We start from the raw sequence: 15,161 nt of genomic DNA on the forward strand, positions 1-15,161 counted from the left end.
AATGGTAGCTGATTTCTCAGCGGGGAGGTGGAGTTGCAGTCCGGCCTTTATGGTGGAGGTGATGAGTAGTGGATGAGTGACAGCTGGTACGGATGATGAGTGACAGTTGTCACTCCCGTTCGCTCCGACGCCCTCTCGGGCTTGAAGCCCGCACTTCAAGCAGGGCGCCATCTTGTGGTGGTGGGCCAGCAGTACCTCCTCTTCAGCGGCCCACACAACAGGACCCCCCCCCTCAACGGGCGCCTCCAGGCTTGTCCGGTTGACGGGTGTAGAGGTCGGCCAGGAGGGCCGGGTCCAGGATGAAGCTCCTCTTCACCCAGGAGCGCTCTTCGGGGGCCATAACCCTCCCAGTCCACCAGATACTGGAACCCCCGGCCCTTTCGACGGACGTCCAGGAGCCGGCGTACCGTCCACGCGGGCTCCCCGTCGATGATCCGGGCAGGAGGCGGCACTGGTCCCGGGGCACACAGTGGTGAGGTATGGCAGGGCTTGAGTCTTGACACATGAAACACGGGGTGTATCCGCAGTGAAGCTGGCAGCTTCAGCTTCACTGGGGCCGGACTGAGGACTTTGAGTATGGGAAATGGTCCGATGTACCTGTCCTTTAATTTGTGGGATTCCACCCGCAGGGGGATGTCCTTAGTGGATAGCCAGGCCTCCTGCCGGGGCTGGTAAGCAGGGGCCGGGGAACACCGGCGGTCTGCATGGACCTTAGCCCTCGTCCGGGCTCTGAGCAGGGCAGAGCGGGTGGTACGCCACACCCGATGGCACTTCCTCAGATGGGCCTGGACCGAGGGCACCCCGACCTCTCCCTCCACTAGCGGAAACAATGGGGGCTGGTACCCAAAACACACCTCAAACGGGGAGAGGCCGGTGGCAGATGAGACTTGGCTATTATGAGCGTACTCGATCCAGGCCAGATGGTCACTCCAGGCCGTCGGGTGCGCGGAGGTCACGCAGCGGAAGGCCTGCTCCAGTTCCTGGTTCGTCCGCTCTGCCTGCCCGTTCTTCTGGGGGTGGTACCCAGACGAGAGACTGACAGTGGCCCCCAGTTCCCTGCAGAAACTCCTCCAGACCTGGGAGGAGAACTGAGGACCACGATCCGAGACAATGTCTGATGGAATCCCATGCAGACGCATGACGTGGCGGACCAGGAGGTCTGCAGTCTCCTGGGCCGTCAGGAGCTTCGGGAGTGCCACGAAGTGGGCCGCCTTGGAGAACCGGTCCACTATCGTTAAGATGGTGGTGTTGCCCTGGGACGGCGGGAGGCCTGTGACAAAGTCCAGGCCAATATGAGACCAGGGGCGACGAGGCACGGGCAGAGGCTGGAGGAGGCCTTGGGCCTTGTGGTGGTCGGCTTTGCCCCTGGCACAGGTGGTGCAGGCCTGGACATACTCCCGGATGTCAGCTTCCATAGACACCCACCAGAAGCGCTGCCGGACCACTGCCACGGTCCTTTGCACCCCTGGATGACAGGAGAGCTTGGAAACGTGACAGAAGTCAAGGACCGCAGCCCTGGCCTCTGGTGGGACGTACAACTTGTCCTTTGGACCTGTCCCCGGGTCCGGGCTCTGTGTCAGGGCCTCCCGGACGGTCTTCTCCACGTCCCAAGGAAGGGTGGCCACGACAGTGGACTCTGGGATGATGGTGTCAGGGGGGTCTGACGGCTCGGTCTTGACCTCCTCTTCATGCACCCGGGACAGGGCGTCAGATCGTTGGTTTTTTGTCCCGGGGCGGTAGGTGATCCGGAAGTCAAAACGCCCGAAGAACAGCGACCAGCGGGCTTGCCTGGGGTTCAGACGCTTCGCGGTCCGGATGTACTCCAGGTTCCGATGGTCCGTGAAAACCGTAAATGGTACCGATGCTCCCTCCAGCAGGTGTCTCCACTCCTCAAGAGCCTCCTTCACTGCAAGAAGTTCCCGATTGCCGACGTCATAGTTCCGTTCAGCTGGGGTCAATCTGCGGGAAAAGTAGGCACATGGATGGAGAACCTTGTCGGACTCCCCGCTCTGGGATAGCACGGCTCCTATCCCTGAGTCAGAGGCGTCCACTTCAACTACGAACTGGCGCTTGGAATCGGGCTGCACCAGAACCGGTGCAGTCGAGAACCGGCGTTTCAACTCCCTAAACGCGGCTTTGCACCGATCTGACCAGGTGAAGGGGACTTTTGTGGAGGTCAGGGCTGTCAGGGGGCTAACTACCTGACTGTAGCCCTTGATGAACCTCCGGTAGAAATTTGCAAAACCGAGGAACTGTTGTAGTTTCCTACGGTTCGTTGGTTGGGGCCAATCTCTCATCGCCGCAACCTTGGCCGGATCAGGGGCGACGGAGTTGGAGGAGATTATGAACCTCAGGAAAGACAAAGAAGTGCGGTGAAACTCACACTTCTCGCCCTTCACAAACAGCCGGTTCTCCAACAACCACTGTAGGACCTGACGTACATGCTTAACATGGGTCTCAGGATCCGGAGAAAAGATGAGTATATCGTCTAGATATACGAAGACAAACTGATGCAGGAAGTCCCGCAAGACGTCATTAACCAATGCTTGGAACGTCGCGGGCACATTGGTGAGGCAGAACGGCATGACCAGGTACTCAAAGTGACCTAACGGGGTGTTAAATGCCGTCTTCCACTCGTCTCCCTCCCGGATCCGAACCAGGTGATAAGCATTCCTAAGATCCAATTTCGTGAAAATTTGGGCTCCATGCAGGGGCGTGAACACTGAATCCAACAGAGGTAAAGGGTATCGGTTGCGAACCGTGATCTCGTTCAGCCCTCTGTAATCAATGCATGGACGGAGGCCACCGTCCTTCTTGCCGACAAAAAAGAAACCAGCACCCATCAGGGAGGTGGAGTTCCGGATCAACCCGGCAGCTAATGAGTCCCGGATGTAGGTCTCCATTGATTCGCGTTCCGGACGTGAGAGGTTGTACAGCCTGCTGGACGGGTACTCAGCGCCCGGTATCAAATCAAGGGCACAATCGTACGGACGGTGCGGGGGCAGCGTGAGTGCCAGATCCTTGCTGAAGACGTCAGCAAGGTCGTAGTACTCGGCTGGCACCGCCGCCAGATTGGGGGGGGACTTAAACCTCCTCCTTAGCTGTCACACCGGGTGGAACCGAGGATCCTAAACACTCCCGGTGGCAGGTTTCGCTCCACTGAACCACAACCCCAGACGGCCAATCAATCCGGGGATTGTGTTTTAACACCCATGGAAAACCCAAAATTACTCGGGAGGTAGAAGGTGTTACATAAAACACAATCTCCTCCCTGTGATTCCCAGACACCACCAATGTCACTGGCTGTGTCTGGTGTGTGATTAGTGGAAGAAGGGTGCCATCTAGTGCCCGCACCGACAATGGTGACGGTAAGGCCACTAGAGGGAGCCGAACCTCCTTTGCCCATCTGCTATCCAGCAGATTCCCCTCCGACCCCGTGTCCACCAGTGCTGGGGCGTGAAGGGTTAGATCCCCACTCAGGATCGTGACTGGGATACGTGCAGATCGTCGGGGTCTCCCCACGTGGGTGTTGTGACCCACCCTTAGCCCAGTCTCTAAGGACAAGTGCTGCTGTTTTGACCGTTTGGGGCATTCTCTCTGTGTGTGCTCAGTAGAGCTGCAGAGAAAACACTCTCCACGGATCAGCCTCCTTTGTCTCTGATCTGATCGCTTTTTGGTCCTGCTCGTTTCCCTAGCAACGTCAGCAGGGGGTGCTGTCATCACATGGAGAGCCCTGGCAGCGGAGCGTGGGGAAGTCGGCTCCCTTTCGGACCCGGGAGGAAGAGGGACGGCTTGTGCCTGACCACGCCCTTCGTCTCACTCTCGTCGGTGTTCTGTTAATCGGTTGTCTAAGAGTATAACCAGGTCAATAAGCCCGTCTAAATCCCGCGGCTCGTCCTTCGCCACCAGGTGCTCCTTAAGGACCAGAGACAGTCCGTTTACAAAGGTGGCGCGGAGCGCAACAGCATTCCAGCCGGCTCGCGCTGCCGCGATGCGGAAGTCGACTGCATACTTCGCTGCGCTCCGACGCCCCTGCCGTATCGACAGCAGCACGCTTCAAGCGGTCTCGCCTCTATGAGGGTGGTCGAACACCTGTCGGAACTCCCTCACAAACTCAGTGTAAACCGTTAGGAGCCATGACTTCTGCTCCCAGAGCGCCGTAGCCCAGGCGCGTGCCTCTCCTCGAAGCAAATTTATAACGTAAGCCACCTGGCTAGCGTCTGACGCGTACATGACTGGACGCTGTGAAAAGACGAGCGAGCACTGCATCAAGAAGTCCGCGCACGTCTCCACACAGCCTCCGTACGGCTCCGGAGGGCTTATGTATGCTTCAGGGGAAGGTGGGGTTCATTGAATGACCAGCGGAATGTCTGTCTCTGGCACACTGTCAGCAGGAGGAGGTGCTGCAGCAGCGCCCTGAGCATGCGCTTCCACCTGGGCGGTGAGAGCCTCCATCCTACGATTGAGAATAATGCTCTGCTCGGTAACTAAGTCCAGCCGAGCGGTAAAGGCGGTTAAGATGTGCTGCAGCTCACCCAACATGCCTCCTGCTGGTGCCTGTGCACCTCGCTCTTCCATTGGCTGTTCAAGCGATGGTTGACGCCCCTCGGGATCCATGACGCTGGCCGAGAAATCCTGTTGTGAAAGTGTCGTGACATGGACCCACAACAGGGGGCGTTAATGAACGGACAATGGATAAGCCAAAAGTAACAATTTAATGTTGTGAATCGCACAACGACGTACAGACAATAACAATATGGTGGAATGTCAATTATACACCAGGTGACGTGTGGGCAGGCTCGACGATAGAAGACGCCTGGCGAGAGAAGAGCCGGATCCCACACAGCTTCCACCACCAACGGAGCTGAAGAACACCGGAGCCGCCAAGCCCTGCGCCCCAGGTGGCCGCTGTCTTCAGCAGTCAGACCCGGTACAGCTGGCAGAGAACAGAGACAGTCCTGATGAGTGTGAGTTCACACACTCAGTAATCCCACAGTCTGTATACAGTTAGGAGGGAAAACCTCCACCTCCAATCACACACTCGTGCAGCTGCTGTGAAACCACTTATCTGGTTTGGGGTGTGAGGTGAAGCCGTCGCAGTCCACACCAAACGCCAATACCACAGATAAGGACACCGTCACAGGAAAACGGTTGCAAATGAGATCAGACTATTTGTCACAGTTAAGCTTAGCAGAGTAATTGCCTGAATAGTAGCTGATTTCTCGGCGGGGAGGTGGAGTTGCAGTCCGGCCTTTATGGTGGTGGTGATGAGTAGTGGATGAGTGACAGCTGGTACGGATGATGAGTGACAGCTGTCACTCCCGGTCGCTCCGACGCCCTCTCGTGCTTGAAGCCCGCACTTCAAGCAGGGCGCCATCTTGTGGTGGTGGGCCAGCAGTACCTCCTCTTCAGCGGCCCACACAACACAAGGCCCTCTATTAATCAATCAATCATAAAGACTATTTGTCTTTATGAGGTATTGACAAGAGCAGAAATTAGCTTTGAGTTAGCATGCATTCTGATGTCTGAGAAATGTCTCGTAAGTCACTCCAGAGTTGTTGTCAGGTTTCACAAACACCATTTTTAGCTATAGAAGTGTTATTTTTCCCCATCATTTCTGTAATATATATGACACAGAGGTTATATTTACACACAAAGTAACCTGTTTCCAGCTAGCCTGTGACACTATCACGCTAACATCCGCAAAATGTCTTAAATCATTTCAGAGGTGTTACTAGCTTCCAAAACAGTGTTTTCAGTTTCAGATGTGTTTATTTCTTGCAACCTTTCACAGTTGTTAGAGCGAGCACTCTTAAGGGCTTTTCACATTGCATGCTTTATATGCGTTAGGTAACGCCTCCCAACGCATTTGGATGTCACGTGGGACACAGCAAGGGCCAAAGATGTTCAATTCCTGAGAAAGCTGAGTGATCGCCATCTTTGATTTGCGTCTGAGGAACCACAAAAAAAGCTTTAAAATCTACTTATCAGCATGACGCCGAGCCGAGGGAGGACTGATGATGGTGGGATATCATTCAAACCGTGACAGTGGGCTGACCTGCACAAAGCAGTCAGTGTTCAGGTCTCATCCCTGGGTAGACCGAGGTAGGCAGTCAGCGTAATGGAGCAGAACCACGCAGTCCAAAATTCCTCACTTTTGGATATATAAAAATACCCAGTTTAAGCAACGGAGCTTACTTCTTACTTACTTTTTTGAGGTGAGAATAATTTAAAAATAAATTGTGATGTGCACTTCTGAAGGTTTAATGTTCGGCTAACGTTTGCTTAGCCTTTTAGCTGCACAATCACAGTCAGCTGAACATTTTAACTTATATATATATATATATATATATATATATATATATATATATATATATATTTTTTTTTTTTTTTTTTTTTTTTTTTTTAACCAAATAAGCTGCAGCATTTTTGTTAATTCTGAGACCATAAAAACTCTCTTCTTTTTTTGTTTGTTTTTTTAACTGTTTAGTGTTTCTTCTATTTTAAGATAGGTTTTTTATTTGTCCCACAATCAGGAATTTTTGCTGTGCAGATGCACTTCAAAAACTTCAAGTGTTGAGCTAAACACCAAAACCTGAAGTCCAGTCAGAAGAAAACCTCTCTGCTTTTCAAAATGAGAGATAAAGTATCTTTAAAAACTCCACCAGAGTTCGAAGCTGCAGAGGAGACTTTGGTTAAATGTCCCGAGAGTCCAGCAAACCAACACCTGCTGTTTCATTTTATATTTTAACATTAAGGAATGAATCATTAAACATGTCCGTGAAGTCCAAAGTTAAGTCAAAAGACATTTGCACAGGTAGAAGAAGCCCCGCCCTGATTGTGCATAATTTTAAAACATTAACAATCACTACAATAGTAAAATTCATTTTTTCAGAAATTTCTCTGTCCTGATTGCAACATTCAAAGCAAACACATAATCAACGAGGACGTAATTAAATGTTGAAATGACTAAATAAAAAAATGATTTCATCATGAGGTTTATGTCGCCTTAACAATCACACTGCAGTCATTGTTAAATTATCTCCTGTTGCATTAATAATAAACATTTGTATTTATTTCCAGTGTCTGTTTTTTCTGGTTGAAATGAGATATGAATAATCTACCAGACTCAAAAAATTTACACATTTCTATGTTATTTTATTTGTCTAAAATAAACGTCCAAGGTTCCTTATGTTAAACAAGAAATCACATGTAAGTTATGGTTTTAATTTACAGATGAAGAAAAGTTTCTAAAGAATCTTTTTTGTTGTTGTTACTATTTTAAATACAAGTGTTCTATTTTTTTTTTATTTTTTTTTTTTACAATAATCAGAAATGAATTTTGAGGTAAAACAAAAAACAATTTTTTTTCAGAAAACTGCTCTGTATAAACGTCCTGTGACACATTTCTGCCACTGATCTTGAGTTCTACAGATCAGTGGTTTCTGCACTGCAGTCTTCCGTGTTTTGGCCTGACGCCTCGTGTCTGTGTTACATTATTAATGAAAGAAAATTCTGATTTATGCTAAAATTCAGAGGATGAATAATTTTGAAACAGATTTTAGTGTCAGTAAGATCTCACTTCTGTCCAGCAGACGCTCGTTGTCCTTTGAATTGAATGAGATGTCTCTTTGACCAGTCACTCTTCAGAGACATCAAGCTGGGTTCAGGTTGAGGTCCAGCAGAGGGCGCTGTGTCCTGCTGTGGTCTGGAACACACACAAAGCTCTGAGCAGTTGATAGATAGACAGATAGATACTTTATTGATCCTTCACAGGAAAATATTCTGTGGCAGCAGCTCACACAGACATAAATTTCATACATCTATCATCAACATATGATACAAAATAAAATAAAATGAAAGTGCAAAACCACAACATCATTTTAATAGTCAATGTGCATTAAACAGCCTAACAGCAGCAGGACAGTCTGTCTAAAATACTATGACTTGCTCCTCAGTACCAACAGCCTGTGACTGAAGGTGCTACAGGTGGTCACCTCCAGGGCATGGAGGGGGTGAGAGATCTTAGCCTTAATGGTCTTGAGCTTTGAGAGCATCCTCTCCTCAGACACCTGTTGGACTGGTGAAAGTTCTGAGTCATCTACATAGCCTGCTTTTTAATAAGCTTATTCAGTCTGTTTCTGTCTGCTACGAATGCCCTCTCCCCTGCAGGCTACCACTAAAAATATAGCGCTGGGCACAACTGTGTGGTAAACAGTCCAAAGCAAGGGTGGGTAGATATTAAATGACCGTGCGCCTCCTTACAAAATACAATTGGCTTTGCCCCTTGCGATACACAGACTCTGCCTGACTTTTCCAGTCCAGCTTGTGATCCAGCTGCACACCCAGGTATTTGTGGTTACAAACCACCTCCACCTTGGTGCCCTCAATGGTAATAGGTGTTGCATGGACCACTCTACCTCGGCTACAATCTACAGTCATCTTTTTAGTTTTTTTCCGGTGTTGAAGATAAGTTTATTGTGCTCACTCCAGGTCACAAACTCTCTGATGGATTTTCTGTAAACCTCCTCATCTTGTCCCTGAATCAGGCTGGTAACTGCTGTATCAGAGGATTTTTGGAGAAAGATGTTGCTGGTGATATGCTTGAAACCTGCAGTGTAAATGGTATAGAGGAATGGTGCCAATACCGTTCCCTGTGGTGCCCTCGTGCTACTCAGGGTGGTATCCAAGACACAACTTGCAGTCTGTGGGAGAGATATTCCACACACCACTGGACCACTGATGGACCCACCTCCCTTCTCCTTATCTTCTCACCCAGCAGCACAGGATGGATAATACTGAATGCACTTGTGAAGTCAAAAAACAATAACCTCACAAAACATTAGCCGTACCCAGATGTGTAGCATATAGATGAGTGCATCATCTACATTAATATTCGGTTGGTAGGCAAACTGTAGAACATCCATGTGAGGTGCTACAGTGGTCCTGATGAGGGGGAGGATCAGCTCTCTAACACCTTCATTACATATAAAATAAGGACTACAGGCCTATAGTCCTTATTTTCAGTAGGTCAACTGTTCTTTGGCAGAGGAACCAAGCAAGATGTCTTTCATAGCTTGGGGACCCTCTGTAACCACACAATTCAGTAGAGCCATTCTTGAATAGCTTAGGGCTGATTTTATCCGGTCACACTGCTTTCTCCATCTTCAATCGGTCCAACTTCCTCTTGGCCTGAGCTGGAGAGAGAGTCAGTGGTTTCCCTACCAGTGAAAGAGTGGAGCCTGGACCCTGAACAGCTAGTGAGGGTGGATTGAATGAAGGAGGAAAACACTGAAGTTGACAGGGAGCCGGCTGTAGTTCAGACAGACTGGGAGGACTGTAGGGACTGTGCTTGTTTGGGGTGGCCAAAGCTGTTAAAAAATGTGTTTAGATCATCAACTAGATTTTGGTCACCATCAGACAAAACTCCCCCTTTCTGTTTCATACCTGTAAACTTCCTCATACCAGCCCACACCTGCCTTGCACCATCTTGGTGCAGTTCTTGCAGCTATAAGCTCTTTTACCCTCCCTCAACCCCACCTTCTGTTCCCGTTGGATTTCTCTAACTTTGTCCCTGTCACCCATTCTAAAAGCCTGCTTCTTCTCATTTATAAGGGCTTTCAGGTTGCTGGTAATCCATGGTCTGTTGTTTGAATAGCAGTGATTGTCTTTGGAGGAGATGATGTTTTCATAACAGGTTGATTTGATTCTGTTAACACATCTATATCATTTCCGTACACCTCACTAAAAATACCCCAGTCAGTTCTCCCAAAACAACACTTGAGGGCTTCAACTGCCTCTGGGTTCTGGTGGTAACAAGCAGCCTTTTAACTGCAGGCAAGTAAGAGGGAGCTAGGTGAACCATGTCATGATCGGATCGACCAAGAGGAGGCAACGCATTTATACATGAGCTGAAATGTTCAAAAAAATATTTCACGCATAAATGTCGTGCTACGTGGCACAATCTAATCGCCAACACGATGTGCAGCTGATCAAGTGGAGTAAAGAAGAAGTGAACAGATCAAGTGGTGACGTCAGCGGATCACATCAGAGTGCAGGTCGTCTGAACGATTATAACAAGAAGTTAAGACATATTTAACAGGTGCACACAAGAAGGAAAGAACACACAACTGTTTTACCAACCCATGACAATGTAAACATGACAAATAATTACCTTTTTAGACGGCTCAAAATGCTTTCTGCAGCTTGTTAGGCACACGTGCGCGGTCGGCTGAAGCTGAAGCGTTCCTCTGTGATTCAGGAAGTGATTACAGCCATTTTCAATGGCCAATTTGCAAAGAAAATGATTAATCCGACACAAAATAATTATTTTATATACACTGCGTCCAGCGTAGAGTGTGTGGCAGCCGCGAGAACAAAGAACAGCATCCAGCTGGGAACACAGCAGGTGGGATCATCATGATGACGTGTGTGTGTGCTACTGAGTGAATCAAAGACATTCTTGTGTCAGGATGCCTTTAAGGCCCTTTCACATTATCAATCAATCAATCAATTTTATTTATATAGCGCCAAATCAATCAATCAATCAATCAACTTTTTTCTTATATAGCGCCAAATCACAACAAACAGTTGCCCCAAGGCGCTCCACATTGCAAGGCAAGGCCATACAATAATTATGAAAAACCCCAACGGTCAAAACGACCCCCTATGAGCAAGCACTTGGCCACAGTGGGAAGGAAAAACTCCCTTTTAACAGGAAGAAACCTCCAGCAAAACCAGGCTCAGGGAGGGGCAGTCTTCTGCTGAGACTGGTTGGGGCTGAGGGAAAGAACCAGGAAAAAGAGATCGATCACTAATGATTAAATGCAGAGTGATGCATACGGAGCAAAAAGAGAAAGAAACAGTGCATCATGGGAACCCCCCCACAGTCTACGTCTAAAGCAACATAACCAAGGGATGGTCCAGGGTCACCTGATCCAGCCCTAACTATAAGCCTTAGCGAAAAGGAAAGTTTTAAGCCTAATCTTAAAAGTAGAGAGGGTATCTGTCTCCCTGATCTGAATTGGGAGCTGGTTCCACAGGAGAGGAGCCTGAAAGCTGAAGGCTCTGCCTCCCATTCTACTCTTACAAACCCTAGGAACTACAAGTAAGCCCGCAGTCTGAGAGCGAAGCGCTCTAATGGGGTAATATGGTACTACGAGGTCCCTAAGATAAGATGGGACCTGATTATTCAAAACCTTATAAGTAAGAAGAAGAATTTTAAATTCTATTCTAGCATTAACAGGAAGCCAATGAAGGGAGGCCAACACGGGTGAGATATGCTCTCTCCTGCTAGTCCCCGTCAGTACTCTAGCTGCAGCATTCTGAACCAACTGAAGGCTTTTTAGGGAACTTTTAGGACAACCTGATAATAATGAATTACAATAGTCCAGCCTAGAGGAAATAAATGCATGAATTAGTTTTTCAGCATCACTCTGAGACAAGACCTTTCTGATTTTAGAGATATTGCGTAAATGCAAAAAGGCAGTCCTACATATTTGTTTAATATGCGCTTTGAATGACATATCCTGATCAAAAATAACTCCAAGATTTCTCACAGTATTACTAGAGATCAGGGAAATGCCATCCAGAGTAACGATCTGGTTAGACACCATGCTTCTAAGATTTGTGGGGCCAAGTACAATAACTTCAGTTTTATCTGAGTTTAAAAGCAGGAAATTAGAGGTCATCCATGTCTTTATGTCTGTAAGACAATCCTGCAGTTTAGCTAATTGGTGTGTATCCTCTGGCTTCATGGATAGATAAAGCTGGGTATCATCTGCGTAACAATGAAAATTTAAGCAATACCGTCTAATAATACTGCCCAAGGGAAGCATGTATAAAGTGAATAAAATTGGTCCTAGCACAGAACCTTGTGGAACTCCATAATTAACTTTAGTCTGTGAAGAAGATTCCCCATTTACATGAACAAACTGTAATCTATTAGACAAATATGATTCAAACCACCGCAGCGCAATGCCTTTAATACCTATGACATGCTCTAATCTCTGTAATAAAATTTTATGGTCAACAGTATCAAAAGCAGCACTGAGGTCCAACAGAACAAGCACAGAGATAAGTCCACTGTCCGAAGCCATAAGAAGATCATTTGTAACCTTCACTAATGCTGTTTCTGTACTATGATGAATTCTAAAACCTGACTGAAACTCTTCAAATAGACCATTCCTCTGCAGGTGATCAGTTAGCTGTTTTACAACTACCCTCTCAAGAATCTTTGAGAGAAAAGGAAGGTTGGAGATTGGCCTATAATTAGCTAAGATAGCTGGGTCAAGTGATGGCTTTTTAAGTAATGGTTTAATTACTGCCACCTTAAAGGCCTGTGGTACATAACCAACTAACAAAGATAGATTGATCATATTTAAGATTGAAGCATTAAATAATGGTAGGACTTCCTTGAGCAGCCTGGCAGGAATGGGGTCTAATAAGCATGTTGATGGTTTGGATGAAGTAACTAATGAAAATAACTCAGACAGAACAATCGGAGAGAAAGAGTCTAACCAAATACCGGCATCACTGAAAGCAGCCAAAGATAACGATACATCTTTGGGATGGTTATGAGTAATTTTTTCTCTAATAGTCAAAATTTTGTTAGCAAAGAAAGTCATGAAGTCATTACTAGTTAAAGTTAATGGAATACTCAGCTCAATAGAGCTCTGACTCTTTGTCAGCCTGGCTACAGTGCTGAAAAGAAACCTGGGGTTGTTCTTATTTTCTTCAATTAGTGATGAGTAGAAAGATGTCCTAGCTTCACGAAGGGCTTTCTTATAGAGCAACAAACTCTTTTTCCAGGCTAAGTGAAGATCTTCTAAATTAGTGAGACGCCATTTCCTCTCCAACTTACGGGTTATCTGCTTTAAGCTACGAGTTTGTGAGTTATACCACGGAGTCAGACACTTCTGATTAAAGCTCTCTTTTTCAGAGGAGCTACAGCATCCAAAGTTGTCTTCAATGAGGATGTAAAACTATTGACAAGATACTCTAACTCCCTTACAGAGTTTAGGTAGCTACTCTGCTCTGTGTTGGTATATGACATTAGAGAACATAAAGAAGGAATCATATCCTTAAACCTAGTTACAGCGCTTTCTGAAAGACTTCTAGTGTAATGAAACTTATTCCCCACTGCAGGGTAGTCCATCAGAGTAAATGTAAATGTTATTAAAAATGATCAGACAAAAGGGAGTTTTCAGGGAATACTGTTAAGTCTTCTATTTCCATACCATAAGTCAGAACAAGATCTAAAATATGATTAAAGTGGTGGGTGGACTCATTTACTTTTTGAGCAAAGCCGATAGAGTCTAATAATAGATTAAATGCAGTGTTGAGGCTGTCATTCTCAGCATCTGTATGGATGTTAAAATCGCCCACTATAAGTATCTTATCTGAGCTAAGCACTAAGTCAAACAAAAGGTCTGAAAATTCACAGAGAAACTCACAGTAACGACCAGGTGGACGATAGATAATAACAAATAAAACTGGTTTTTGGGACTTCCAATTTGGATGGACAAGACTAAGAGACAAGCTTTCAAATGAATTAAAGCTCTGTCTAGGTTTTTGATTAATTAATAAGCTGCTAATCCTCCGCCCCGGCCCGTGCTACGAGCATTCTGACAGTTAGTGTGACTCGGGGGTGTTGACTCATTTAACTCACAAATCACAACAAACAGTTGCCCCAAGGCACTTTATATTGTAAGGCAAGGCCATTAGAGCTGCTCATTGTGCCGTATCGTCTATGCCAAGTTGAGCAGCTCTCCGCCCACTTTTAGCAGCTCTACGTTGAGTTTTTGCTCCCTACGCAGCAGTATGTTGAGGGCTACATGCGGAGGACTTTAGAAATTAAACATGTTTAATTTTCTTCAGCGTAGAGAGCTGGACACAGTTTTAAGCAGGTCTGCACAGCACAGTGTTACTGCAAGCAAGTCTGTGCAACACGGGGACATGTAAACATCCAAAAACTGAGTGCGTGCATCCAGAGGAATCAGCTGAGAACATGATCACACAGGCCACAGTACCTGTGTGCTCAGAACAGGGAATCAAACCTCAACTCAGAAATCCAGAAACAACAGGTCGGTTTCTCTCTCTCTCGCTCTCTCCCTCTGTCACTCTCTCTCTCTCTCTCACACTCTCTCTCTCTCTCTCTCTCTCTCTGTGTGATCAAACAATATGCGCTGTGACTCTTTAAAATAAAAACCTCATCGCTGCATGTCGGTGTGATCATCAAATGTCCTGATCGATCAGGTCTGATCAAACCTGATACGTGCAGTGACTCTTTAAAATAAAAGCACCGTTGCTGCATGTTGGTGAGATAATCAGATGTCCTTATTGATCAGGTCTGATCAAGTCATTGGACCTGATCGGAGCAGCCGGAGCTTTAAAAGTTTGGAGTCACAGCGCTTCATTCACAGCAGTCTTTACCACAGCCAGACTCAGCAGCATCTGTACACGATGAAAATGATCAACCAAGACAAAATAATAATAATAATAATAACGTTAAATGACTGTTTCTGACGTGCACCACACCGTGCAGTAGAGAATAGAGGTGCACTTACACAGAGGCAGAAAATAGCAGCTTTGGCTACATACGTGGCAGCAATGAAACTGTAAAAACCTCATCATACAGTCCACTGTTTTCCAAGTGCAGTGATGTCTTCTGCACAGCTGACAGGAAGAACTGGTTTTAAATAGCTGCAAGGGCTACACACGACTGTGTGCACACATTAGAAAGGCATATTTAAATGAAACACAACGCCACAATGCGCAGCTCTACGAAGACGCCAGCGTGAAAGGGGCTTTAGTCGGCTCTCCTATGCCCCGCTGAGTCCCACAGTCAGATGCGTGTTCAGGTTTGTGGGAGGGGTTGGAAGCTAGAGGAAGTGCTACTCCCAGATCTTCCTAGCTGTCTTGCTAGCTCTCCAGGACTACCAACTCTAGCTTTAACCCACAGTAAATCCTTTGGGATATCATGCCTTATCCCAAATTTTGAGGCACTGTTCAGCTTTAACAGTCCTGGCACAAATAAGCCCACACAGGTGTGTCTTGGTTGCTTTCAGCAAACCTGCTCAAAGTTATTTGGCACATCGTTACAGATCATCTCCCACACCATAAAAAATCAATCAATCAATCAATCAATTTTTTTATATAGC

The 15,161-nt window shown here is 46.8% G+C and overlaps 1 protein-coding gene across 2 annotated transcripts in view; it reads right to left on the reverse strand.

The window, feature by feature from the left end:
- LOC117503798 (NACHT, LRR and PYD domains-containing protein 3-like) overlaps positions 1-15,161 on the reverse strand; it is a 58,241-nt gene that overhangs the window by 39,124 nt on the left and 3,956 nt on the right. For both annotated transcript variants that reach the window (XM_034163061.1, XM_034163062.1), the window contains exon 3: positions 7,583-7,708. In XM_034163061.1, coding sequence (XP_034018952.1) covers positions 7,583-7,708 — 126 coding nt within the window. The remainder of the gene's footprint in view (positions 1-7,582; positions 7,709-15,161) is intronic.

The sequence above is a fragment of the Thalassophryne amazonica genome, chromosome 22 (genome assembly GCF_902500255.1).
Source record: "Thalassophryne amazonica chromosome 22, fThaAma1.1, whole genome shotgun sequence".
NCBI classification, from domain to species: Eukaryota; Metazoa; Chordata; class Actinopteri; order Batrachoidiformes; family Batrachoididae; genus Thalassophryne; species Thalassophryne amazonica.